Source organism: Podarcis tiliguerta (genome assembly GCF_965153285.1).
Source record: "Podarcis tiliguerta genome assembly, chromosome: 11".
Taxonomy (NCBI): domain Eukaryota; kingdom Metazoa; phylum Chordata; class Lepidosauria; order Squamata; family Lacertidae; genus Podarcis; species Podarcis tiliguerta.
The window spans coordinates 204,805-231,237 of NC_139544.1; the positions used below are offsets into that span (position 1 = coordinate 204,805).

The 26,433-nt window shown below is 42.2% G+C and overlaps 1 protein-coding gene across 1 annotated transcript in view; it reads right to left on the reverse strand.

The window, feature by feature from the left end:
* Window positions 1-26,433, reverse strand: part of DOCK8 (dedicator of cytokinesis 8) — a gene marked incomplete at its 3' end in the record, with an annotated part of 126,172 nt that overhangs the window by 22,055 nt on the left and 77,684 nt on the right. Inside the window, exons 25-34 of the mRNA XM_083404612.1 lie at window positions 23,981-24,094; window positions 22,358-22,513; window positions 17,618-17,757; window positions 16,958-17,127; window positions 10,931-11,079; window positions 8,249-8,431; window positions 7,767-7,902; window positions 5,096-5,183; window positions 2,527-2,623; window positions 1,898-2,032 (exon numbers count right to left, since the gene is read on the reverse strand). Of these exons, the coding sequence (XP_083260738.1) occupies window positions 1,898-2,032; window positions 2,527-2,623; window positions 5,096-5,183; window positions 7,767-7,902; window positions 8,249-8,431; window positions 10,931-11,079; window positions 16,958-17,127; window positions 17,618-17,757; window positions 22,358-22,513; window positions 23,981-24,094 (1,368 nt within the window). The remainder of the gene's footprint in view (window positions 1-1,897; window positions 2,033-2,526; window positions 2,624-5,095; window positions 5,184-7,766; window positions 7,903-8,248; window positions 8,432-10,930; window positions 11,080-16,957; window positions 17,128-17,617; window positions 17,758-22,357; window positions 22,514-23,980; window positions 24,095-26,433) is intronic.

The window sequence follows — 26,433 nt, forward strand, 5'->3', positions numbered from 1 at the left end:
GAACAAAGCAAAAACTTTTCTGTATCAGAAGATGTTTGAATGTTATTGCTCTTGGGAATGGCTGCAGTACTTAGTTTATTTTGTGATAATCATGTCATGGCTGTGGAAGATTTTGGTGTATGATGGTTTTGATGGCTTCACCAAATTCACTACTTAATCAATTTAACTTGATATTTAATGTATTTTTTTAATAAAAAAAGGAAAATTACATTAAATATCAAGTTAAATTAATTAACATTTTTTGTATTGCTCATTGCCTTGAGATGTCTCAGTATAAGGCAATTCATAAATTTTATTAGATCTAATCTAATGATATAAGGAACATCAAGTCAGCAGTGATGACTGCCAGTTTTGAATTCTTCATGTTCTGCAGCAGCAAGCAGAATTCATCAGTCCAGATTATGGTTCCAAAGAGGCACCACAACATCAAAGAGGCACCACAACAACGCTGTACAAACACAGCACACATCAGATATAACCCCCTTGGCCAGGCAGTTCTACTGAAATACATTATATATAATGCACAGCAAGATGCTGTGACAAGCTGGAAGCTTGAGAAGGGAGGAGGAGCTACTCCTTATACTTCTTTCTTCTTCTAAGAGATGTGTTGCATGTTGTGAGTTTTAACTACATGCATGACATTCTGAAAAAATGTTTTTAATTACAGAACAGTTTCATAAATACAATAAAACAAAAAATGATTCTGATAAGCTGGCATGTGGGAGAGCTCAGCTGGCAGAGCATGAGACTCTCAATCTCAGGGTCATGGGCTTGAGCCTCACACTGGGCAAATGATTCCTGCATTGCAGGGAGTTAGACCACATAGTCCTCATGGTCCCTTCCAACTCTACTGTTCTATCACCAAGAAGACAGGTAAGAATGAACGTTTGTATAATAGGCACACCCACCATCCCTTATTGCTGTAAACTGGTAAGACAATTCCACTATACCAGATATTCTGTTTGCTTATTTCTCTGGCTATCCTAACATTGCTGAAATTCTTTGGATTTCATTGTCAAAGGAAAATGAACTATGCATACCTATGGTGCATGGTTAACTATTTACAATGGTAGCATAAACCACAGTGTCAAGTCATTTTGTCTAGAAGACAGATCTCTTCAATGGTACAGTAATTTTAATTGCAAGAGAGATTGTACAGATAACATGAAATAAGAGCTTAATCATGAATTTCAAAACAACTAAAGGCACTGCTCTGTAACTTGTTAACCAAGTCACATTTCAGGCAACACTGGCTCTTATTTAGAAAGGCTATCCTGAGATTTTACATTTACACCTATACAATATATTTCTTAAGAACCACCCTGATGGATCAGACCAAAGGCCAACTACTCCTAGATCTTTCCCACAGGGGCCAATGAGATGCCTCCAGCAAGTTCTCAAGCAGGGCATGAGGGCAATACATTGGCATCTCATTGTACAATTTCTTCAGAGGTTTATTCCTAACAATAAAACATTTGCAGGATGGTAAATGTAGATAATGAGTTCTGTCTCTTGAACTTCACCTTGATGACAACTAAGCAAGCCATTACATAAAATGTTGTATTCTGGTTTTTCTTTCTTTCTGAGGATGGATAACAAGGCCTGTCTTTCTCTGCTATTTTAAAATTTAAAGAAATCTAAGTAATAACCCATCAATCTTATTCTATCTCATTTTCTGCCATGTGTACCACCAACAACTCAAACTCTGGAAACAGAAGTCTCCACTCACTGAGTTATCAAATGCATGTACAATTTTGTGAAAAGGTTACCTTGAGGGCTCTTGCACAGGGATAACAGTGCAATGTTTTGAGAGTATCACAAGGGGTTTGAACTTCAATAATGTGCCCTTCAGGATCCTAACAAAGAACCTGATAACATAAGTAAGCCAAGTACTTACCTTGACAATTAATGCTCGGAGAGTAGCAAAGCAATGAGTCAAGTAGGTTGTGCTCTGATCACAGGTCAAAGAATTTACAAGGACTTTCAACACACCTCCCAAGACATTATCTCTGCAATCCATAGCTGAAGTCGCCTACATCACAGAAGAGGATTCTTAAAAAACAGAGTTTATGCCATACTAGTGCCAGTCTTGACACAATAAGATAGCCCTAAGCAATAGACAGAAATTACCTTGATGCTTTTCACAGTAGAGGGGAGAAGGCATATAGCTACAAAAGATTTGTTAAGAGTGTATTCACGTACAGGGATTTTCAAGCATTACATTCAATGAGTGTAATGATCTAAGACCCAGAAGTCAATGGGACTTGAGGAAACCTGTGTAGTACTCTCTGTGGACTCTCCTGAACAGCAAACTGAAAGATGCAATTTCATATTATCTGAAAGTATAGGGTGGTAGGAATAGCATGAAAACAATTTACTCTTAACAATTGGGCAATAAGCAAAGAATCATTTTTAAAATTTCGACATATAGCAATTAAATATACCGTGTACTACAACAAAAACAGAGGCAGAAAGAAAGCCTCCCTTTCCAAGGGTAGAGGAATTTGTATGCAGCCAGTTTCTCACCTGGATGATGTTCTCTTGCATGTCTAGGATAATCAGATTAGCTTCTGTGGCTAGGTTCCCACTAACCAACACTTCTTGGTCAATCTCAGCTTTTGTTCTAGGAGCACGACAAATCAAGTTACCAAATTAATTCATTAATCAAATTGCCTCTTACTTTAGCGTACTAGGCTTTAGAAACAGGACCTACACTAACCCTGAAACTGCAATGCTGGGTCTACTTTTAGTTTATCATCAGAAATATTTATCTTCTTTGTTTCTCTTTTATTCGGCTCAGATGCTGTGATTCATGGTTAAACAAGTTTAACAGAATTAGTTAAACCCTTTCATAAGAAGGATTGGGGCAGCTGCATTTGGTGGTAGATGCTAGTGACACTGACATGGTGGAAGACAATTTGGTGTATGCCAGCCTGTCCAGCACCCCTTAAATTTGCTGCCATTAGGTACATGACATGGGTGGGATATTGTAAGGCTTGGGTCTCTCCCACACAAACGAGACGGCTCTGGCAGTTAATTATTTCAGATTTATTGGCACTTTTTAAAATAATAGTTTTTATTATGTTTTCCATTTTAAGAATCCAATCAAATCACATTAAATATTCCAAATTATACAAATACATATCATAAAGTCCAACTATTTTGCCAAAATATAATTTTTCTGTTGATTCGAGGTCAGTGGGGTCCAATCATCTCATATTTCTACTGCTTTAAGTGTCCACAAGTCCCTTCTTTAAATCTTCTTGTTATTATCCTTCTTCTTTAATAGCCTCTGAGTTCCTTCCACAGGCGAGCTGAAACAAGCATTATTATGTCTCTGTGTGAACTTTGTGATGACTATCCCTTTTTCTTTTTCTTTTTTGCAGCTGGTAAGTCTTTTGTTTGCAGTATATCCTTGTGTGCTGGTATTTATGCCGAATCCATCCGAAAGTCCTTCTCGGGTGGCAGGCGCCATCTTTTCTCAGTTCCGATGAAATAGAGTCTAGGCATTTGCTCGTTAATTTTCTCAGAAAAGTTGCACCAAACATTAGTCTTTCCAGGGGAGGTTTGCCAAATCGAACTTGAAATACAGATATAATAACAAAGTAAAAGCTCGCCTCCCCCTTTGACTATCAATCTCTGCAACATAGTCTGTCTCATAATGACGGATCCCGATTAAATAGTGCGTCACAAGAGAGTCTTTTTATCTTCTTCCAAATATTTCGAAAAACAAAGGCTTTAGTTAATATTTTTATCTCCACAGCGTTTATTTTCCAGTCTCACTTGCTATAGGTAGTATGACGGTTCTTGGGGGGGGGGGGGATTTGTTAGGTAGTATCGTAGAAGAAGAAAAAAGTTTTATCCCCCCTTCCTTTCCGTTTCAACATACTGGCTTAGATGTTGTTCTTTGATGTTATCTTCTTTCCAATCCATCACTCTTAGCGTCTCAGTGGCTGGCTTAATTAGCAGATAAAGTACCCCTTCTTTCCTCGAAGCATGTCCAATAAATCTTATATCCAATCTTTTATCTTAAGAAATGGAACTTGGAGCGCTCACAGAGACAGCGTCCAGGAGATCCGAGCTCGCTCGAGGGCTTTCCATCCAGTGCCCTTACCCCCTCTTTCTTTTCGAACTCGGGGGTGATTTATGGGCAGCCATGGATGAGACTGCGTCTTCCCTTCCACCGGGAAGAATCTAGGGAGGCTGATTACTCCCATCTCAGCCTCTTAATTACCTCGTGTGAGCTGGAGAGATGGTATTGTCGGCCATCTTCCAAGGCAGCCTTAGTGGAACCCGATTTATTGGCACTTTTAAAAGCTCCGGTTGGAGCTCCGCTAATTTCAGTTCCTCTGATCACCCAGTTGCTGGAACTAAGCTCCACCCCCTTTCCCCCCAACAGGAAAAATGCCACCTTCTCTTCTGAGTAGTTTTGCTTCTCATTTAATCTCGTTATTCTATAAGATCTGGGAGACTGTATTCCCCCTAAATCTGTGTCTGCATCACTATCTGAGCTCTGCAGCTATATTCCTGCTCTCTGTGTTTCTCCTTCCTCTGTGTGCACAAAGATCGAATTCCTTTTGCTAATTGCTTCCCCCTCTTCTCTTAGGAATTCTCTCTGTTCTTCCACTGTCTCTGTTTCTGTCCTGTCAGAGAGTCCCGTTCTCTGACAGATAGGGTGCCTTGTCTGGATTTACGAAGCATGGTTATGATAACTCTTGTTTATCATGAAGTCTAAAATTGACAAACCACCTGAAAGGTGTGGGCCAAGAGAATGAAACACTGCAATACTGACAAGAGGTACCTCCACCATAGATTTATTATGGGGGGGGGGGGAGAAGCAAACAAGAAGCTCTAACAGTAAATTCTTCTAAATGTCTACTCAGAAATGTCGTTCATTTACTTCAATGGAACTTACTACCAGGGCTGCAGTCTAAACCACTGTTGACACATATGTTAAGAACAGAACAGCTATACAGCTATACAGTCCAGGATGCTTTAAGGATAGAGTTTTCTGCCTCGGTTCAGGAATGAAACTAGATGGCCACAGAGAGAAGCTGCTCTGGTTAAAGCAATAAAAATTCATTAAATTACTTACTTATCTAGCCTCTCATTTGCTTGCCGCCAGTGTGTCTGCTCTTTCCTCCATCGTAGGTTCTCATTAAATCCTGGGAATTTATCGTTCCCTACAAGGGCAACATAAATAGAATCACACTGAAACTTTAATATCAATATTTCCTTACTGATATGAGTTCTGCAAGAGGCTACATCCATTGTGCTAGCAGTGAAGGAAAGGGTATCTTTTTACACACAAACTAAAAGAGCACATTTGGTATGGAATTGTTGAAATACAACAGATGGGAACCATGTGCCCCTGAGAACAATGGGGCTTAGAGCCAGGAAATAAAACCAACCTAGAAGCAAAACAGGACAGGGGTGGTGCTGTGGTCTAAACCACTGAGCCGCTGGGCTTGCCAATCAGAAGGTCAGCGGTGCAAATCCCAGCAACAGGGTGAGCTCCCGTTGCTCGGTCCCAGCTCCTGCCAACCTAGCAGTTCGAAAGCACGCCAAAAAGTGCAAGTAGATAAATAGGTACCTGTCAGGTGCTGGTGTGGTTGCTCAAGAGCAAACAGGCAAGACTCCGACCTGTCTTTTCCAGGCTTTATTCTTAGTGCAAACTATTTACAGTGAAGAGCGTCGTAAGTTCATGTCTGGCTCAATCGCTAGCAGAATCTGGGAGTGGTCATCTTTGTACCTCCCCCAGCATAACAGTCGCGTGACCCTCAGCCTTCTCTGCCCCTCCCTGCGCCGAAACCTACTGCACAGAATGGGCGCTGGCAAAGGGGTACTTCCCTCCTCTCCTGTTTGCTCAGGCTCGGTGTTGAGGCTCTCCCTAGCATCCCCTGCTCCCTGCACCTCCTTTCCACTGGAGGCGGGGCTTTCCTCTTCGCCGGAGGAGGAACTGCTTTGCAAGATTTTCAGGGGTTCCCTATAACACAACTGCCCTTCCACCTCTCGCCTCTGAGCTGATGGCAGTTTCCTGATAGTACCGCTCCGGCAGGAAGGTAAATGGTGTTTCCGTGCGTTGCTCTGGTTTCACCGGAAGCAACTCATTCATGCTTGCCACATGACCCAGAAAAACTGTCTGTGGACAAACGCTGGCTCCCTCGGCCAGTAAAGCGAGATGAGCACCGCAACCCCAGAGTCGTTCATGACTGGACTTAACTGTCAGGGGTCCTTTACCTTTACGAAGCAAAATATTGGACAGAGGCAGACAAATGAATGAGGCCCAGAAGTCCAGACTTGGGTAAGTACAGCAGGAGTAGCCAACATGGTGCTACCAGATGCTGTTGGGACTCTTAACTCACACCAGCCTTAGGCACTATGGCCAATGGTAAGGGATGATGGGAGTTGCAGCCCAACATCATCTGGGACTACCACACCGGCTTAGGTATAGGATGTACTCTTGCATTACCCTCTTAATGAAAATATGTGTGTAACCAACACCTGCAAGCCACCTTCTTTCAATAAGCAGAAAGAGAGAATGGCTGGCAACCAGTCCCAAGACTCAGTTCACCTTTCTACAGAAGTGGCTGTGCTACTGACCTGGTTGCTACCTGTCCTGGCTACCAGAAAAAAGCAGCCTGTATGCTTCTTTTGGCAGCCAAGGCAAGCAACAGCAAGGACTAGTTCCATGCACGTCCTCATAAAATGGGCACCTTCAATTGGCCTAAACTGTAGTAAGGACCAAATTGGGGAGTTGAAACAATGATCAAACCAGCTTTCTGGTCACTTTCTAGAAAGAAACTTGAGGACGAAAGAAGAGGGAGAGCAGTACTAAGCAATCAAGAAGAAGCCAAACTAGTACAGTTACTTGCTTAAAGAAGTGATTTGCTTAAAAAAGGCCTTGGAAAAGAATAGTCAATGATAATCCACTTAGATGCAGTGCCTTGTCTACTGCTGACACTTTTCCCCTAGGCATTTTCAAGTATATAAGCACAGTTTATCCCATCTAGTTGTAGGAAGCTAAGTTTAACAACAACAACAACAACATTTATTATTATTATTATTATTATTATTATTATTATTATTATTCACCACCTTTACTGGTTCTGGTTTAAGAGGCAGAGCTCAACAGAAAGGTCTCTTGCTTCTCTTTGCTCTCGGCCACTTTAATTGCATAAGCCTTAAGTTCCGGTATGCACTTGAATCCCTCCCATGAAAGAGTAACAATCCTCCAGGGCACCCTTAGTATAACAACAACAACAACAACAACAACTTATTATTTATACCCCGCCCATCTGGCTGAGTTTTCTCAGCCATTCTGGGCAGCTTCCAATCAAGTGTTAAAAACAATACAGCATTAAATATTTAAAACTTCCCTAAACAGGGAAGCCTTCAGATTCTTTTAAAGATAAGACAGCTGTTTATTTCCTTCACATAGGAAGGGAGGGTGTTCCACAGGGTGGGCGCCACTACCGAGAAGGCCCTCTCTCTGGTTCCCTGTAACCTCACTTGTCGCAATGAGGGAACTGCCAGAAGGCCCCGGCGCTGGATCTCAGTGACCGGGCTGAACGATGAGGGTGGAGACGCTCCTTCAGTATAAGGCAATTTCTTAATTTTCTGACTCAGTCATTAATAATCAAACTCTTTTCAAATATTTCCTTCAGACATTTTTTGCTGTCAAAAGTTGTTATGGAAAACTGTGTTTTTATATCTACAATTTCTTTTTGGTTTCACAAATGAGATAAAAAAAGCAAGGAGCATACCAGCAGGCATCCTGCACCGCTTCATCATTTCACCCCTGGCTCCCTCTCCTCTTAGTAAGGCCTCTTCTAGCCGAGCTTTTACATCCCTTGATTTCTGGAGTACTTGAGTGCTGACTTTGTCTGAGCTTTGCTTGCCCTGCACAGACATAAAGAATTATGTGAGCTAAACCATCAGTATCAAAAGGTTAGTATGTCTTTTAAATGTACAGGGTGAGTCCTTCAAAAGAGGCCCCGTGGATACAGAGTACATATGTTCCACGGGGCCTCTTTTAAAAGACTCACCCTGTACAAAGAAATCTACAAACCAATTATTTTGTACCTCTTGAAAAGTTCAATTTTGCACAAAGTTTTGCACAAAGTTAAAGTGAAGCACACTTGTAAAATAAATGTAGCATATTTCCATCCAAGAAAACCTGTACACTGTGTCTGTAACGCATCAAAACAATTAGCAACAAGTATGGACTGGACACCATTCTATTTACCTTATACTCAAAGCCTGAGACACAGATGTAAAGGACGTCTAAAATCCTGTTTAGCTGCATAGATGGCAGGTCTGCAACCCATTTCTGAATAAGATTCTGATCAGCGTTTTTCATGATCCACAGGAAACAGATCAAAAGGTGGCGTGTAGTTTCTGGACTTAAAGTGTTGTATTGTTTGTAAGGCTTGGAACAAATAAAATAAGAAGTTCAAGAAAGTTAGACATAAAGAAGGGCATATTTAATAGTCCTAATGAATGTCACCAGTCACACAACTGGTAGGGCTCCTTTCTTTTGTTTAAGGTGCCGTTTCCAGCTAATAAATCTGCTGTAGCCACTTAGATTTGGGAGTTGGGAATATCTCTATTTCAGGTGGTTCACCTCTGTAGGGTTTTTTGCAGGTGTGAACGGCACACTTGCAAAAACAAAAAACAGCATCAAATACTCTGGAGTAGCCTTCCTCAATCTGCGGCTCTCCAGAAGTCTTGGACTACAAGTCCCATCAGCTCCAAACAGCAAGGAGGCTAAAGAAGCACAGAGCTATAGGAAGCTACTGGATATTTGGTCCAACTTGCTTAGTACTGTCTACACTGACTGGAAGTGGCTTTCCAGGGCTACAGGCAGGAGTATCTTGCAGCCTTACCTGGAGATGCTGGAGACTGACTGAACCTGGGACCTTATGCATGTTCTACCACTGAGCTACGGCCCTTCCCCCTGGAAAATATGCTCAGTATGCCCACTAGATCAAATGAAAGAACATAATAAATCCTTAAAAGTTGGCTCCTAGAATTTGGGTCAGTAATAGGGAGTAACAAAGCAAGAAAAAATTATGCAATAAAGAAGGATCTAGATACATGGTCTAATTTGAAACTCTCTTTATTGGGTCGCATAGCGGTGATAAAGATGAATGTATTGCCAAGAATGCTGTTTTTATTCCAGACATTACAGATCATTGATAAAACTGACTGTTTCAAGAAGTGGCAGAAGGACATATCTAGATTTGTCTGGCAGGGCAAAAAGCCAAGAATAAAATTTAAAATATTAACAGATGCAAAGGAAAGAGGAGGCTTTGCCCTGCTGGACTTGAAACTTTACTATGAAGCAGCAGCTTTCTGCTGGCTGAAAGAATGGCTACTTCTTGAAAATACAGACATATTGGATTTAGAAGGATTTAATAATGTATTTGGTTGGCATGCATATTTATGGTATGATAAGGTCAAAGTGCACAGAATGTTTAAAATTCACATTGTCAGGAAAGCACTGTTTAATGTTTGGACTAGATACAAAGATCTCTTGGAAAACAAGACTCCAAGGTGGTTGTCTCCAATGGAAGCAAAAGCTTTAAAAAAACTCAATATGGAGGCCAATTGGCCAAAATATTGGGAGATTTTGGAACAGGATGGAGATAAGTTGAAACTACAGAGTTTTGATAAGTTAAAAAGCAAAGTCCGTGACTGGCTTCATTACCACCAGATAATGGAGGCTTATAAATTGGATAGAAAAATTGGCTTCCAGGTGGAAAAATCAAAATTGGAAACAGAATTGCTAGAACCCAAAACTAAGATATTGTCAAGAATGTATAACTTGCTGCTGAAATGGAATACACAGGATGAGGAAGTAAAATCAGTAATGATTCAATGGGCACAAGATGTTGGCCACAATATAATGCTAGCTGACTGGGAACGGTTATGGACCACTGGTATGAAATTCATGGCATGTAATGCCTTAAGAGAGAATATAATGAAAATGATTTAACAGATGGTACATGACACCAGTCAAGCTAGCAAAAATTTACCATATGCCCGATAATAAATGTTGGAAATGTAAAGAAACTGAAGGCACCTTTTTTCACCTTTAGTGGACGTGCCCAAGGATTAAGACCTTCTGGGAGATGATCTATAATGAACTGAAAAAAGTGTTTAAATACACATTTCTGAAGAAACCAGAAGCCTTTCTCCTGGGTATGGTCAACCAACAGGTTCATGTGAAGGACAGGACATTCTTTATGTACGCCACAACAGCAGCAAGAATACTCATCGTACAGTATTGGAAGACACAGGAACTACCCATGCTGGAAGAATGGCAGATGAAAGTTATCGACTATATGGAATTAGCAGAAATGACTGGCAGAATCAGAGACCAGGGAGAAGAGACGGTGAAGGAAGACTGGAGGAAGTTCAAAGACTATCTACAGAAATACTATAAGATAACGAATGTTTGTTGACACCAGATTGAACTTAAAAGACTATTAGCATAAAAATTTAAAGATTAAGAAAGACTAATATTTTAAGGTATATGGGGATGTAACTATATTAAGACACTAAGATTATGTTGAATTTAATATATGACAGAGGGAAGGAATTTACTGTCAGAATATAAGATCTGGAATACAGAGTGGGAAGGTCTGGGGAAGTCGCAGAACTAAGTTAATGTAAAAATATATATATAAGGACACAATGATTGATTTTAACTTTCTCTTTATTTTATATATATATATATATATATATATATATATATATATATATATATTTATATCTTTTGTTGTATTGTATACATGTTGTTGTATTGTCTTTTCTGTATTTGTTTTTCTGTACCGCGTTTCTTTGTTGTTTATTGATTGTAAAACCTAATAAAATATCATTAAAAAAAAAAAATTCTGCAAACACATAGTGTAGGTAGACCTACCACTGTGGACACAGATGAACCATAGGAGCGTAGGAGATTAAACTGATTCCCAGCAATGGCCAGAGCGATATTTTGGTTAATTTGGCTTGCAGCTTCTTGTTCTTCATCTGGAGATCCGATGCGGCCTTTCCCATTGCGGCCATCTGAAACTATATTAGAAAATATAAGTTGCATACTTGTAACTGAAGTTCTTGAGAATGGTCATCTGTAGAACCATTCATATGGAAATACTTATGTCTATGCAGTGCATCTTCACATACTCCACCCCTTAAGTTCCAGCTTGCAAGTCCAAAGAGGTTTTGCTCAGTTCAAAAATTGCCATACCAACATTCAGTATCTAACCACAGTGTGCAGCTGAGAAAGTTGTGTGACTCCACATATGATCACTCAAGAGAACTTCAGTTAAGGTCAAGCTACCCATCCTTCTTCATGGTCTCTGTGCACATATGGGAGAATAGCAAGCTTTCTCATCTGAAATTTGTAGTAGGTTGTCCTAAGGAGTTAACACATTGGAGGATTATTGTTCCAAAAAATACATCAGCACAGGCTGAAGTATCAAGAGCACAGTGGAAGTTGAAAGTCAAGAGCTGTGACGATGTTGTAGCTCAACATGGCTCTGGGATTAACATTATCCTAGTGGTTGCTACAAAGGCAGCTACAGCCTGCATGCAGCGCACTCTGAAGCCATATTGCAGGGCACGATGAGCACTCTTGTAACCCACCCACTGAGAAGAAAGTTTGTGATCTTTATACAGAGTGGCATTAACAATGAAAAATATTAGGGTTATTTTTTTTAGGATAACAAGATACGATCAACACAAAGATCAACGATCAACACAGAGCAGGGGGCAAGAAAAAAGGTAATATAAAGTTGGGGTGGAGTTTGACGAAGTCTTTGGCAGAAAATAAGAATCTGGATGGAAGACTACCTTGTCCCAATATAATGTCAGGAAGAGAGGACTGAAGTGCAGAGCTGCAAGTTACCCTACATCCTCAGAAGCTTTAATTGCCCCAAGAAAGGCTACGCTCCAAAAAACAAAGGAGAAAGCCACACTGCCAAAGGTTTGAAAGGATGGTGCATAAGTTGTGTTGGCACCAATTAAAGACTCCACTAAGGCAACAGTTTTCATACTCTAAGAAAAAAACTTCATTAAAAGTTGTACAGAAAAACTTGATTACAACAAGTTAGACAGTCTGTGGTTATGTTGAAGTAGGGTCGCCATATTTTGAGAAGCAAAAAAGAGGACACATTTGCCGACACTCATTTTATTTTATTTTTATAACAATATTTATTGAATTTTCTTTTTTTTAATACAATCAAAATAAAATTTTATCATCACATACATCTTTGCTCAATCAGAGCATCGACTCCCCCCCCGCACCATTCCCTGGCTTCCATAATTCCAGATTCTTCCCATAAGTGATAGTTTCATTCTTCCCCACACTTCCAAATCTCTCTTAACTTCATCCCACACTTTTTCATATTAGCTCCGTTCGTTGCTAGAAATGAGTAGTCCGAATAGTTATTACTTTATAACACGTCTGTATCGATCGCCAGCAGCCCTGGAAACAAAGTTGCCTTTGGCAGAGCCGGCCGGGGTTTCTCCTCCCCCAGTGTTTCAGAACTGTCTTTCAGTCAAAATGAAATCTAAAGTCTATAAATCTGGAGTAAAATTATATATTTTTTAGAAATCCATTCAGCCCTGCCTTATGAGGCTAGTGGAATAGCACTAAAATTATATCCGCTTGCGGAAAAAGGAACTCACGTACTTTCGATTTCGTAGAAATTCTTACTGTGCCCTTTTCTCTCCAGCAATGGGACAGACTCCCTGTTTACATCCCATTATGCCATCTGTTCGCCAAGTACTCCAAAATTTTACTCCACATCCAGTCAAATTCAGTCTTTTTGCATCAGGAAGCCAGCTGCTTTTCTGCCACCGGAAACAGGCTTTGCAAGGCAAGAGTAGCGATAGATCCCAAGCACCCGCGCCTCAATCCCCTGGTCATTTGAGCTCTTTTTACAGAGCCATCCGACTAAAAGGATAGACACCAAGGGCGCCGCCTGATCCCCTGCACCCAAAACTCCCTTTGGGTTTTTTTAACGCAGCTCACAGCGCCTTTGTGTACCTCCAAATCTCCTGCCGAGCTCGGACTTTCCCCAAGAGGCTAAATCCGCATCTGTAATGGCTCTGCAGCCGACCGGAGTTGCAAACTCTCATTTTAAATACCCTTCTATAGCCTACAGCTATAGAAACTGTGATATATTGCTATGTTCTTAACTTTGAACAACAAAATAATAGTTTTATTTTTTATTTATTTATTTATTTGCTTGCTTGCTTGCTTGCTTGCTTGCTTTTATTAATTATCCATTATTTTTGCCATATTTACTGTAACTATGAATTTCAACCGTTTGGCTAAAGCGGGGAAAAACAATTCCTCCCAACACTTCAATTAAAATTGCTACAGGTGCCAAAGAAAGTTAAAGAAAGCAGCTGCTTCCGTCACTTCCAGTTATTGGTGGCACAATAGCAAGGGACCTGAGGAGAATCAACCACGTGGCCGGGAGAAAATTAATGGAGCCTTTACCTCAAAGGGGTTAAATACTACCCTGATGACTAGTAATCAAGAAAAACAAATGAAACCACCTTCCACTGACTCACTCACACTCAGCTTGACTGAAAAAGGGGCAATGAACTTAAAAGAGGGAGCCCTGGATGGACTGTACTTCACAGTGAAAAATATTCTCTCTCACTCATCCTCACACTTGTGCCAAGCTAGAAATGTGGGAGGGGCTCCAAGGGCCCCAAAAGCCTATTGCTTTAAGGAAATGCTAAGAAACTGCAAAAAGCTTTGGAACTGCTGAGAAAGCTTTTGTTATGCAAGCACCCTTTCCCATGGGAAGAGAAGAAGCTAACATTTTTATTGCAGAACATACACAGCTATACATGCAGGTTCAACAAAAGCACAATAGATTTTGCTATAAAAATGTAACACAATGTTTCTACATGGAGGCCATATAGATGACAGCAAAACAGCCAATGCTTATGCTAAGTTTGCACAAGCACACTAACATGAAATGTATCCAATAACTGAATGAGGTAATTAGAAATGCTTCAATGCATATGACTGAAGAAAATTGAACTGCTTTGTGTAAAAACTTATAAATATCACCCCCAGACCACTGAATCGCAGTTGCAGCCTTTGTGGACCTATCCCGCTATAACCTATTGCTTAGAAAGTAATAAAACGTTGGAATCTATCTCCTCCTGGATCCTGGGTCTTATTGGCCTGACTTAGGAGCTTTTATAGCCTGTATAAGCTTGCAACAGAAAGACTCATCTTCATACCCACTCAGCCCAAACACCTGCACACAGGATTAAGTTGACCAGTCCCAAATGTACACACTTCCACTTAACTACAAAGTGAAAATAGCTCATGTTTCCCTTTCAGATCAAAGCTGGTTTGAGGTAAAATGCACCATCCGCATTTTCCCAATATTTCCCAATAAACTGAGGGTTAATGCTGTAGCATAGAATCTTGTGATGTCATGTGCCTGAGGCAATCCCCGCCCCCCATTAGTTCAGTTATCAATTGTTGTGTAAGTTTTAACTGTTAGAGCAGCAAGTATGTCATGTTATGCTGCTGTTTGCCTCAGAGTCAGTCTGTAAATCTCAGTCAGTTTCAGATACAAATTACCCGGGGCAACTTCTGCACAACTCTGTAAAGAATAATTACCACAGAAACTACAGTGGTTCTCAAATGCCTTGATACTCAAACAGCTTAGAACCCAAACACTGCAAAGCCGGAAGTAAGTGTTCCGGTTTGAGAACTTTTTTCAGAAGCCGAACATGCTCCATTTTGAGTGTTACACTTCCGGTTTGAGTGCCACACTTCCAATTTGAGAGTTATGCGTCTAATTTGAGTGCCACGCTTCTGTTATGGAGTGTTACACTGAGGTCAGTCTGTTTTTGCTACTTATTTTGCGTTTTTGTGACTCTTTTTTTTGTTTTGTGACTGTGTGGAACCCAGTTCAGCTACTGATTGATTGATTGTGTGTGTGACTGCAGTACATTATTTATTGCTTTCATTTTATGGATCAACAGTCTCATTAGATAGTAAAATTCATGTTAAATTACTGTTTTAGGGGTTGTTTTTAAAAGTTTGGAATGGATTTATCCATTTTGCATTACTTTCTATGGGAAAGCATGCCTTGGATTTGGAACACTTTGGTTTTGGAACGAACCTCCGGAACAGATTAAGTTTGAGAACCAAGGTACCACTGTGCTTCATAATGGGTAATGTTGTGTGCACACAGATTCAAAAGTCAGTGGTGAGAGTGCACTGGAGCCAGATTCAGTACTAATGGGTACACAGCCTTTGGCCAGAATCAAATAAGTTAGTAATAACCAAAGCACAACACAGAAAGATTGAATGGTTCTGGCAAGCCTGCTTAGTGAATTTTTGGCAATGCTCACAAGAAGCCATCAAAATCCTCTACTCAAAAGACTTGTGACCAATGATGGCCAATTTCCCATCTCAACTTTTGCATTTCTTAAATGTAGGCTGCTATGCCACAAGGCGCAGGGGAGGGGGGGACAAAGAAGGGAAGAAAACAAAATCACAAAACCAATGGAGGGGGAAATGTAAAGGAAAGAGAGGGAGAGCTGTAGAAACAAAGACTCAGTGTCTTGCTCACTTCGTCTGCAGACTAAGGGAATGTTCTTCATGATGTGACAACTGCAGCTGTGGAGGAAGAACTAAGCATGTGGAACCACGCATATGCATATGCGCTGGAACTGTAGGATAGACCTTGCCACCAAGAAGTCTCTATAGACTAACACTGTTTCAGGAATGCACTCAGCAGGCACAGGTTTCCCCACTTGTGTGCCTACACCAAGAATACGAAAACGAACCTGCCATTACTACAAAACTCTCTGTAGTTGGAGGCATATGGAATATACCATATTTTTCGCCCTATAGGACACACTTTTCCCCCTCCCAAACTGAAGGGGAAATGTGTGTGCATCCTATGGGGCGAATACAGGCTTTCGCTGAAGCCTGGAGAGCGAGAGGGGTCGGTGCGCACTGACCCCTCTCGCTCTGTAGGCTTCAGGAAGCTCTGCGCAACCCTCGGGAGACCGGCGGGAAGTCGTGCCTGTCTCCCAAGGGTTGCGCAGAGCTGCCTGCATTCCGAAGCCTGGGGCGCGCTGGGCTTCGCACAGCTCTCCGCAAGCCTGGGGAGACCGGTGCGACTTCCTGCCGGGCTCCCTAGGCTTGCGGATAGCAGACTGTTCTCGGGGCTGGGGTCGGGGGAAGCTCAGGCTTCCCCCGTGCCAGCCCCACACCTGGGGGGGAATTTTTTTTTCTTTATTCCCCCCCCCCAAAAAAAAAACCTAGGTGCGACCTATGGGGTGGTGCGCCCTATGGAGCGAAAAATACGGTATACATTTCTGGACTACAGGCAAGGAAAGGCAGTGTGGGAATCTCTCTGGTCTAGTGAATAGGAATACCTATTTGTCTTATAAATTAAAAACAGTTCATATAACCAATCAATTAACAAGAAAAGCAATGAATAAACGAAAACAATAAAACTCATAAATGACCAGGACCCAACTGAGCCAATGCCACAGTGTCTGTTAATTATTGCTAGTCAAACAGCAGTTTCTGTTTTTGTTCCTATCAGTTCCTATTGCTTTGAGTCTACCTCTCCTTTTCTTTTGTCTTGTCTACCTTTCTTCTCTGTCTCTCTCTTCTGTCCCAACTCTTTCATCATCTTCTCTAACAACTTTTTCTTTCCCCCAAACTGTCACCAACTGAATCCCCCCACCTTGCTCTTTCCCAACATTCTGTGCTCCTCCCACACCCCATGATGTCATGGGGGGGGACAAAATACATGATCTCTGAAGTTTGACCAAAACAACAATTCCTTCCTAGTCTGTTAGCTTGTAAGCCTTTTTAAAATCTTCGTGCAACAGTTTGAAAATGTTAGGTACTTTAACAACAGCAACAACAACAAACTTATCTTGCCTGTAAAGTCATGTAACTGTGGAAGTGCATCCAAAATTATTCCAACCAGGGGCAGATAAAGGGCAGCAACTTTCACTTTCACTTCTGGTTTCAAGCAGGATTTGTCCAAGTCGTGGGCACTCAGCAGGCTGTGGATGGCACTGACAGCTTTCCTTTGCACTTTGCTTATTCTGTCAGCACAAACAAGAGAACAACGCTTGTGACTGATGCATATGTTGACAGTATGGATTAAGCAGGCTTCAAGTGATAACCAAAGATGAAAATAACATATGATATTAATTGACATGGTATGTTAATTGAATGGGCTTCTTTTTTTGCAATGTAAATTGCAGTCCCCTTTTGAGAGAGGACACAATCCAGATTCAGAGTGCAGTCAGAGGGGCAAATGGTTAAACTCCCCACCCCTCACACTAGGGTACTGATTTGGATCTCACCTCCTCACTGGCAGTTTGCAGGTGGAGTGGGACTGCACTCAAGGTCACATGTAGTTCTGCCCTTCAGCTGCTAGCGAACTATCACCCAGAGTGCAGCCCTGACACAGTAAGAAAGAAGGACTCAGCGCAAGGAATATTATGGGCAGCGTAAAATTTGGCACTGTCAACTCCTATAATCTGCTCACATAGGCAGGTCTCTGGAAAAAGAAGAAGAAACAAAACCTACCCTTCTGCTTCTGTGTCCAGGGCAGCTGCCAGTTCAGTGAAGAGTAACCCTGTTAGGAAGTGTTGCTGCCGATATTCTGCCGTCAGGTCAAACATGTTGGCAAATTTGTGATCTTGGAAACTTGAGCAGGAGCTTGAATTCTGCAAAAGAAAAAAAAAGGCGGTGCTTGCATTCAATTCAAATGCATAAATGTAGTAACAGAGCTGCCCTCGCCATTATCACACAATTGAACATTCTTTAAGTACTTAAAATATTTGTTGAAAATATTGCTCCTTATAAGATCTTTAAATCTTTTCAAAAAATAGCATCAGCATAAAACTGTCCAGCTCAACAAAGGTCCGCATCATTGCTCTCAACTCATTTCATTTTGTTTTACCACGATGGGGCACTCATGAACTCAGGTCTGTCCCTCCTTTCTCTGTATTCTGATGAAGAACCCTGAGAATGCAAAAAATTGTCATGTTTTTGTGATGTTTTACAGGACATGCCCAACTGTAGACTTTAAAGTTTACATAATAATTTATATGTATGGAATTTGTCTTATTTTTATTATTTTCATGCCCCATTAGCCACTGCAGCCAATTGGAGCTCTCCAGTGGGTGTTCCTGGACATTCAGGAGGTCAATCCATGCATTTACCATGAGAATCACCCATGGAAATCGGCTACTGTACAAAATATGAAATAGGTCTTAGGTGTGTAGTTCCTGATCTGTAGTGGCTCATATCCTCACAGGGCAACAAGCGAGCCAAGACTGCTTGATTCAGCTATTAGCAGTGTTGGCAATTCTACTAGGGCAAATGGGGAACTGCCCTACCAAATGAATACCAGTTTGCATTCATCCAGCCCTCCACCTGCCTGCCCTTTTACTTATAACCAGTCCATGGGGCAGCACTGCCAGACAGCATTCACCTCCTGAGTCTTAGTTTTATTCCACATGCCTCAGGGCAGCATAACCAATGGCCAAGGCTGGTGAAAGCTGTATTCCAGCATCATTCGGAGGGCTACAGGTTCCCCATCCCTGCTCTAGATCAATACAAATCATCTGGAGAAATCTAAGTTGAGCCCCAGCCAGAGTCAGCTCAAGCACTGTACAGTGGTACCTCTAATAATAATAATAATAATAAATTTTATTTATATCCCGCCCTCCCCAGCCGAAGCCGGGCTCAGGGCGGCTAACAACAATAAAACAGTACAAAAGTACAGCACAAACCACACTCTAAAATCATTCATTATAAAATTAATTAATTCAAGCCACTGGCAACCATTGGGCCAGAGCTCCGCGAAGATTGCCGAGGGAGGGAGTCAGGCTGTGCCCTGGCCAAAGGCCTGGTGGAACAGTTCTGTCTTGCAGGCCCTGCGGAAAGATGTCAAGTCCCGCAGGGCCCTGGTCTCTTGTGACAGAGTGTTCCACCAGATCGGAGCCACGCCCGAAAAAGCCCTGGCTCTAGTTGCGGACACGATCCGTTCCGGGGTGCCATTCGCACCCCGAAAAGTCTGCAACTAGATCGGTGCTTCTGCACAAGTGTGGAGCGTGATAGAGCTCTTCCGCGCACGTGCGAAGCGTGCAGAATGCTTCTGCGTGTGCGGCGAAACCCGGAAGTATACACTTCTGGGTTTGCTGTGCTTGCAACCTGAAAAGCTGCAACCTGAAGCGAACGCAACAAGAGGTATGACTGTACAGGGAGGCAATGGATCATCACACAACAATCCGTATTAGCTAATACTGCAGAAAGCAGGGACTACATCTTTTAGCTGTCGTGCAGGCATGCCCCAAGCTGGCAGAAGTTCTGCAAGGAGACCAGAATTGTTCAGCTGGTAGCCAGCTGCAGTATTAAATCATGCAATTCTAGCAGAAGGCACTGCTGACTTCAGTAAGTTCACTTTGTAAGTCATTCTTAAATGTAAAAGGAGATGGTGTCCTTACTTAGCAGAAAGATTTGCCTTGAATAGCTACTTTCCTATTTCTAACCCTGCTGAACAGGGAACCAAGCAAAGGGCCAGAGTAGCTAGGGCAACCCTATCAGATGGGCAAGGTACAAATAATAAAGTTGTTGTTGTTGTTGTTGTTGTTATGGAGACCTAGGGGATCTTAAGACTATCTACCCATGGAAGCTCAGTTTACTTGGCTGTAGGGCAGCACAAAATCTGAGGCCTGGTTTTGGTCTAGTCTAATCACTACAAAAGGAGAGAACCATACACTCGTTGGGAAAGAAGTATCTTCCGCCAGGTATTGTCGGGGGGGGGGGCGTTGTACAATACCAAGAATATGAGGAAATGGTATTGCACAAGAATCGTCACAGTTAGGCCAGTAGAATGAAGGTGAAGGTCCATTTGGGTGAATAAACTTAACCAAAACATCTCCCTCATCTTGATTAATCTCCGATATCATTCCAAAGTACCAAAAATGATCATACTTGATGGAAGAAGAAATGAAAAACTTACAGGTGATACCGAGGCTACAGCAAAGAAACTGAGGAGCATTGAACTTGTAACATAATCAGCTGTGATAATAGCATAATCTGTTATGGTAATTTTTTACTTTAGTTTAATTGTCCTTATTTATGACATCTGCCGTCATAAAACTGCATCATTGTGAATTGCGCCTCAATATATTTAACATAAATGTTAAAAAGTCTCCATGCATCTATTATTTCAAGATGGCATGCAAACATCATCCCCCCCCCCCACAAGACAGACATGTCTTTGTATGCAATAATATTCTGAAAAACAAATTGGGGATCATGTAATGTTGCATAATTGAATATAATGCATGATTTTAAATTCTTTTAATCTTTCTCTTGCTAGGTTTTATTACCTTACTTGTCGGCATTTAAAGTTTCTGACCGATTTTTTATTATTATTTCACAATATAGCCATTTTTCGTAATTCTTAAAAAATATTTCATTGCATTTCCATTTTATATATTCAAATACAATCAAATTATTTCTTCTATTAATTTTTTGCTCATTTGATGGAGGGAAGCTTAGCAACTTCCCTCCATCCCAGCCATGGCTTTCAAAATATATCCTCGCATTTATACATTTTTTGAATCTACACTTTCTTTTTAAATTTAGCTCAATCTTTAAATAAAAGTAAAAAGGTACTAATTGTAAACATTACAAGACTTTTTACAATACTGCTAGATTTGTTAATTGATTACAATTATGCTTTAAACGCTGCGTAAATATACTCCAGTCTTCAATTTTCATAATTTTAAATACCACAAAACAAAAAACAAATCTGCACTTTCAGAAAAAAACAAACCTATAATAACCAATATTATTTTAAATTTTAAGATGAACAACTTTGTTTCATTAATTTTTTTCTATCACAGCTATGGATTGTAATGAAGGAGGTGAGGACAGGTGACCCCACCTAGGCCCGAAGTCACCGCAGGCCTCAAAACCAAATTTCCCCTTTCTCTCTTCTAAAATCCACAGCTTCAGCTTTTCTCTGCTTTCTCACAAGATGCTGCGACATAAGCAAAACGTTATTTTTATCAGTACAAGAAAGCTTCAAAGCTAATGAATGGCACTGTCAATGCCAAGCAGAAGCAGGCATGAGAACTGAGTCTTGTCTCACCCAGTTGCAACAAATTTCGGACACGCTGACACACAGGCTTCTCAACCCCATTTTTCCTGGGAAGGGTGCCAGGAGTCCCAAGACATGAGTTTCTGTTTATGCTCAGGAAAACTCATGAGGCAGGGCTCCTGAGGAGGGGGAGAAAGGGGAGGGAACTGGAGGGAATATATACTCTGTGCAATGGCTGTAAAACTTGTGCTAAGCTTGTGAATTATCACGCTTGCTCCTTCTACCAGCAATAAAGCTCTTTCTCTGAAATCAACCCTTGAGTGTCTGTTTGACTCCCACTTCCCTTCCCGGGCGCAATGCTCTTCCCACCCGAAGGCAAAGCCTGAAAAGGCTACAGTACGAAAGTTGTACCCAGTAGCCATTTTCCCCACATGATGTCCAAAAAATTTAAAATCTGGTGCTCCTGCCAGAACACCTGAGCAGCTCCAAACCTCTCCACCATCTCTCCCTCTCCTGGTATGTGGCAGTGACTACATGAACAGAAATGTAGAGCTGTGGCTTCACCAATTGAGCCATTTCTGCTAAGAATGAACCAATAAAAACAACAAGCTGACCATCTGTTTACCATTATAGTATTGCCTGCCACCCCAATCACCAAGCAGTGTGAGATTCCAGGGCTTTCAGGCATTCACCCAGGGTTCGTGTTTCCTTTGGAAATGGGGCACGGTGGCGACTGTGGTGTCTTTATGATATATGGTTTATTTACACACATATACCTATGATGGCTATGATGGCCTATGATGGCTCACAACATTAACACCCCAAAAGGGTCTTGTTTCTCCCATAGCTCAAGCCTTGGATTCAAACAGACTATTTCTTCAGTTTGCTGCTTTACTTCTAGGTCATATCACTACTAACTCTACTCCAAACTCTGACCTTATCTGCTAAGGGAGGTGCCGCCCCCATCTGCCATCTTGCACCAACCCTCCCTTAATGGATCCCAGGCTATCACCCAGGCTATAAGCTTACCAGGAGATTACCCTGGCTATTCCAAGAATTAGAATCCTTGGTTAAATTCTAACACTTGCTAGATCCAGGAATTAGAAGAGTCTAGCACACAGCTTAACACCCCAAATTCATAACACTACCCAGTAGATGTTTACTCATACTTTCATCACACATAGCAAACTATAGGAGTGGGTACTTACCTGAGATGACAGAGAAGGAGAGGGAGATGTTGGAGCAGATCCTGAAGTCATAAAGAAGAGATTCAAATTGAGGTAATGTTCATGACTGCAGAGAATTTGGAGAAACTCCAGCCTCATGGAAATCAGTGTTGGAAGAGTATTAAGTTTATTTGACAACTGAAAAAAAATTACAAAGGAAAACATGACTAGAGTGAATAATTGTATAAACAGAAAGAAATTCCCTGCCTCACTTTAGCATCACTTTTTGTTTAATGAAAATAATGAAGGAGCATCAAATACTGTAAACTGCTCCTTTTAATACTTGCATCTTGTAAGTTTCCATCTATTAGAATCTAATGGTTTGATGTTCTTTGCTAGCAATAATGTTTTATCACTTGACCGACTTTCCACTAATGCAATGCTTTAGCAAATTTGTCTGGAAAGACAAAAGAGAGCGGCAGCAGCAACAGCAGCAGTGCTTGGGCTGGTGCCAGATTTTTCTGTGAGTTGTTTTTTACTCCTTCACCTGCTACTGCTGCTGCCTGATGCTTGAATGGTGAGGCTGAGCGCTTCACTGCTGCCACGGCTGCAGCAGCAGAACAAACAGTAACAGCTACTGGGAGAGAGGCTTGCAAGGCCCTGCCACCGGAGGAGCTCAGCCTGAGATAGCCATCAGTGGCAGCGGCAGCAGGTTCTTGAGCTTTTTTTGGCCGATTGCTCTCCAAGTTGTTAAGGTTTTCTTCGTCCAAGCAGACAAACTGCCCAAGCCAAAAGTCTGAGTATAAGACTACCATCCGTGTATACCATGGGTAGGCAAACTAAGGCCTGGGGGCCGGATCCAGCCCAATTGCCTTCTAATTCCGGCCCATGGACTGTCTGGGAATCAGTGTGTTTTTACATGTGTAGAATGTGTGCTTTTATTTAAAATGCATCTCTGGATTATTTGTGGGGCATAGGAATTCGTTCATTCCCACCCCCCCCAAAAAATTCGTTCATTCCCACCCCCCAAAAAAATATAGTCCGGCCCCCCCACAAGGTCTGAGGGACAGTGGAGTGGCCCCCCTGCTGAAAAAGTTTGCTGACCCCTGGTGTATAGAGTATGTGGCTCAATGACAAAGGTCTAAGAACTAAGCTCTATCAGTGTCAGAGTGGGGGAAAAGACTCGTCTCCTAACAGATTCTGGCAGGAGCTGCTCTCTGCTTGACACCACCCCACTGGACTAAAAGTTGATTCAGACATTCAGGAAGACCATGGCCTCATAACACAGTCCTCATGGGTTTGTATACTAGTCCAGAAGCCCCCCGGATTGTTCAGACACCCCACCTCTCTTCACAGATGGCTTTTTGACCAGGAGGCCTAACAAGAAGCCTTCTGCCAAACGAATCAGCATCGCATGTGCAAGATGACTGTGATGTTGCATTGCGTTCGAGGAACTGATTCTCCTGCTCTAATAAGCTAATAGGGCTTATTAGCTGGAACTGTCCCAGCCGTATAATTAAAACAGAAGTTAATTATATGAAGGAATGAACTGAAGCTAAGGTTGCCATCTAGGCCCACTAGGGAGGGCACACTCTTCCTACTGAACATGGTGGGGCTTCCTTGGATGGTGCTCCATGTTCTGGTGGAGGTTTCAGTCAGGCCTACCTGATTGCAGTAGTGTTTGATGAGGTTAAAGACAAATCCACGATCCATGAGAGATAGAAGATCATACAGGAAAAATGCTAGGCTAATGTTGATCTTTTCTGCTTGTTCACTTTCCTTTAAAATAACAATTAAAATATGTTACTACACTTAAAATTAGCTTTCTTTTTACACATATTTTGAAGGGGGAAACCTATAAAATAACCAGAGGACTTTTCAGGTCATTGTTTAGGTGAGTGCCCTCTTGACCAGCCACGCAAGTTTGTCAAGCACCTGGAAAGCCACGTAACATGAGTGCCATGCAGCTAATAGCCCAGAAACAACCACTTTTACAGGCATGGAAGAAACTTAATATTAGCATTTGGAAATGAAAATGGCAATGTGTCATTTAAGGCTCATTCTGCATTGAATTAATCATGATAATACTGATAATATCATGATAATCATGACAACACAAAGTGCAAAAACCTGTTTGACAATCTAAAGCTTGACTGATTTTAATAGAAGGCATTGGCCAGCCTTAGCATTAAGCAGTGTGAGGATGAGTTTGAAAGTCATCAATGGGGAGTATTTGTTCCTTGTTTAACATACTACTATTTTTCTTTTACTGCCAGAGAGAAGCACTTGTCTGATTTTCTGCCTCATGTCAAAATAATAAGCCAGCCTTGAGTACAATGAACCTTGACCTGTGAAGGTGTGGGTGGTGAGGAAAATGTCATTTTCTATTCAACCTGAGGTAGTAAAATGCATTGGGCCACCTCTGAAGTAATAAATCTCAATGGTGTTATAAAATCCATGGGTTTTGTAATCTTTATATAATTTATTATCTACCCTTCAATAAAATTAATCCTGGTGTCTTATAAAATTCAAATTTCAAAATCATCATAAAATAAAAAAATATTTTGAAGCCCTGGACCTTTACCACTTTAGGGCTCTTTTGGAAAACTAATTATGCAGAAAGTCTGTATAAGACCATATCAAATTTGTTGCTGTTACATTTTTTGAAGCCTGCAAGAATAGAAAGTTCTTAACCTGGCTGCCTTATATAATAATTAGTTCCCATGGTGAAAAAGGTAAAGGTAAAGGACCCCGGGACAGTTAAATCCAGTCAAAGGCGACCATGGGGTGTGGCACTCCTCTCGCTTCAGGCCAAGAGAGTCGGCGTTTGTCCACAGACAGCTTTCCGGGTCACTTGGCCAGCAGGAATAAACCACTTCTGGTGCAACGGGACACTGACAGAAGCCAGAGCACATGTAAATGCCATTTATGTTTAATGATTACCGTATTTTTCGCTCTATAGGACGCACTTTTTCCCCTTCAAAAATGAAGGGGAAATGTGTGTGCGTCCTATGGAGCGAAGACGCTATAGCCCCGCGACCCTCTCCCGGCTGGAGAGGTGACGTGCGCCTATGGCAGGAGCCTCTATAGCCGTGCGTCACCTCTCCAGTCGGGAGAGTGCGCACGGGGCTAAAGCAGCCCCCCGCGACCCTCTCCCGGCTGGAGAGGTGACACGCGGCTATGGCAGGAGCCTCTTTAGCTGTGCGCCACCTCTCCAGTCGGGAGAGCGCGCGCGGGGCTAAAGCAGGCTTTTGCGAGAGGTGAGGGAATTCCCCCACCTCCCAGGAAAGCCAGGAGAAGCCGTGCAGCCCTTTTAAAGTGTGCGCGGCTTCTGCCGGTTTTGCGGGAGGTGGGGGAATTCCCCCACTTCCCAGGAAAGCCAGGAGAAGCCGCAATCTCTTTAAAGGGGTTGCGTGGCTTCTGCGGGCTTTTGGGAGAGGTGAGGGAATCCCCCCACCTCCCAGTAAAGCCAGGAAAGCCCTGCGCAGCCTCTCCCGGCAAGGAGAGGCTGCACGGGGCTAAAGGGGAAGCCAAAACAGCGAGCGGGATCCATCCCGCTCTCTGCCTTGGCTTCCTCCATAGCCGCGCGCAACCCCTCCGGCAAGGAGAGGCTGCACGGGGCTATGGATTCTTTAGCCCTGCGCAGCGTCTCCTGGCAAGGAGAGGTTGCGCTGGGCTAAAGAGGAAGCCAAAACAGCGAGCGGGATCCATCCTGCTCTCTGCCTTGGCTTCCTCCCTCCTCCGGCAGGGAGAGGTTGTGCGCAGCCTGTACGCTGCTCTTTGGGGCTGGGGGGGGGGAAATATTTTTTTTCTTGATTTCCCCCCCTAAAAACTGGGTGCGCCCTATGGTCCGGTGTGCCCTATGGTGCGAAAAATACGGTAGGTCCCATGGTATGTTCTGAAGACACATGAAGCCACCATCTTACTACAGCCAAGTAGGTCTGCCCAGCACCTGAGATACCACCTTGGGTTTCATGACAGAAGAAAAGCAGGATGTAAATGTAAGAAAATGAATATATTTTAAAATACCTTTGTTGGTCTGCTCACATAGCAGTATGAAAGAACACAAATCAGAGTATAATAGTTGGGGGGAACATATTCAAAAGTTATTCACAAAA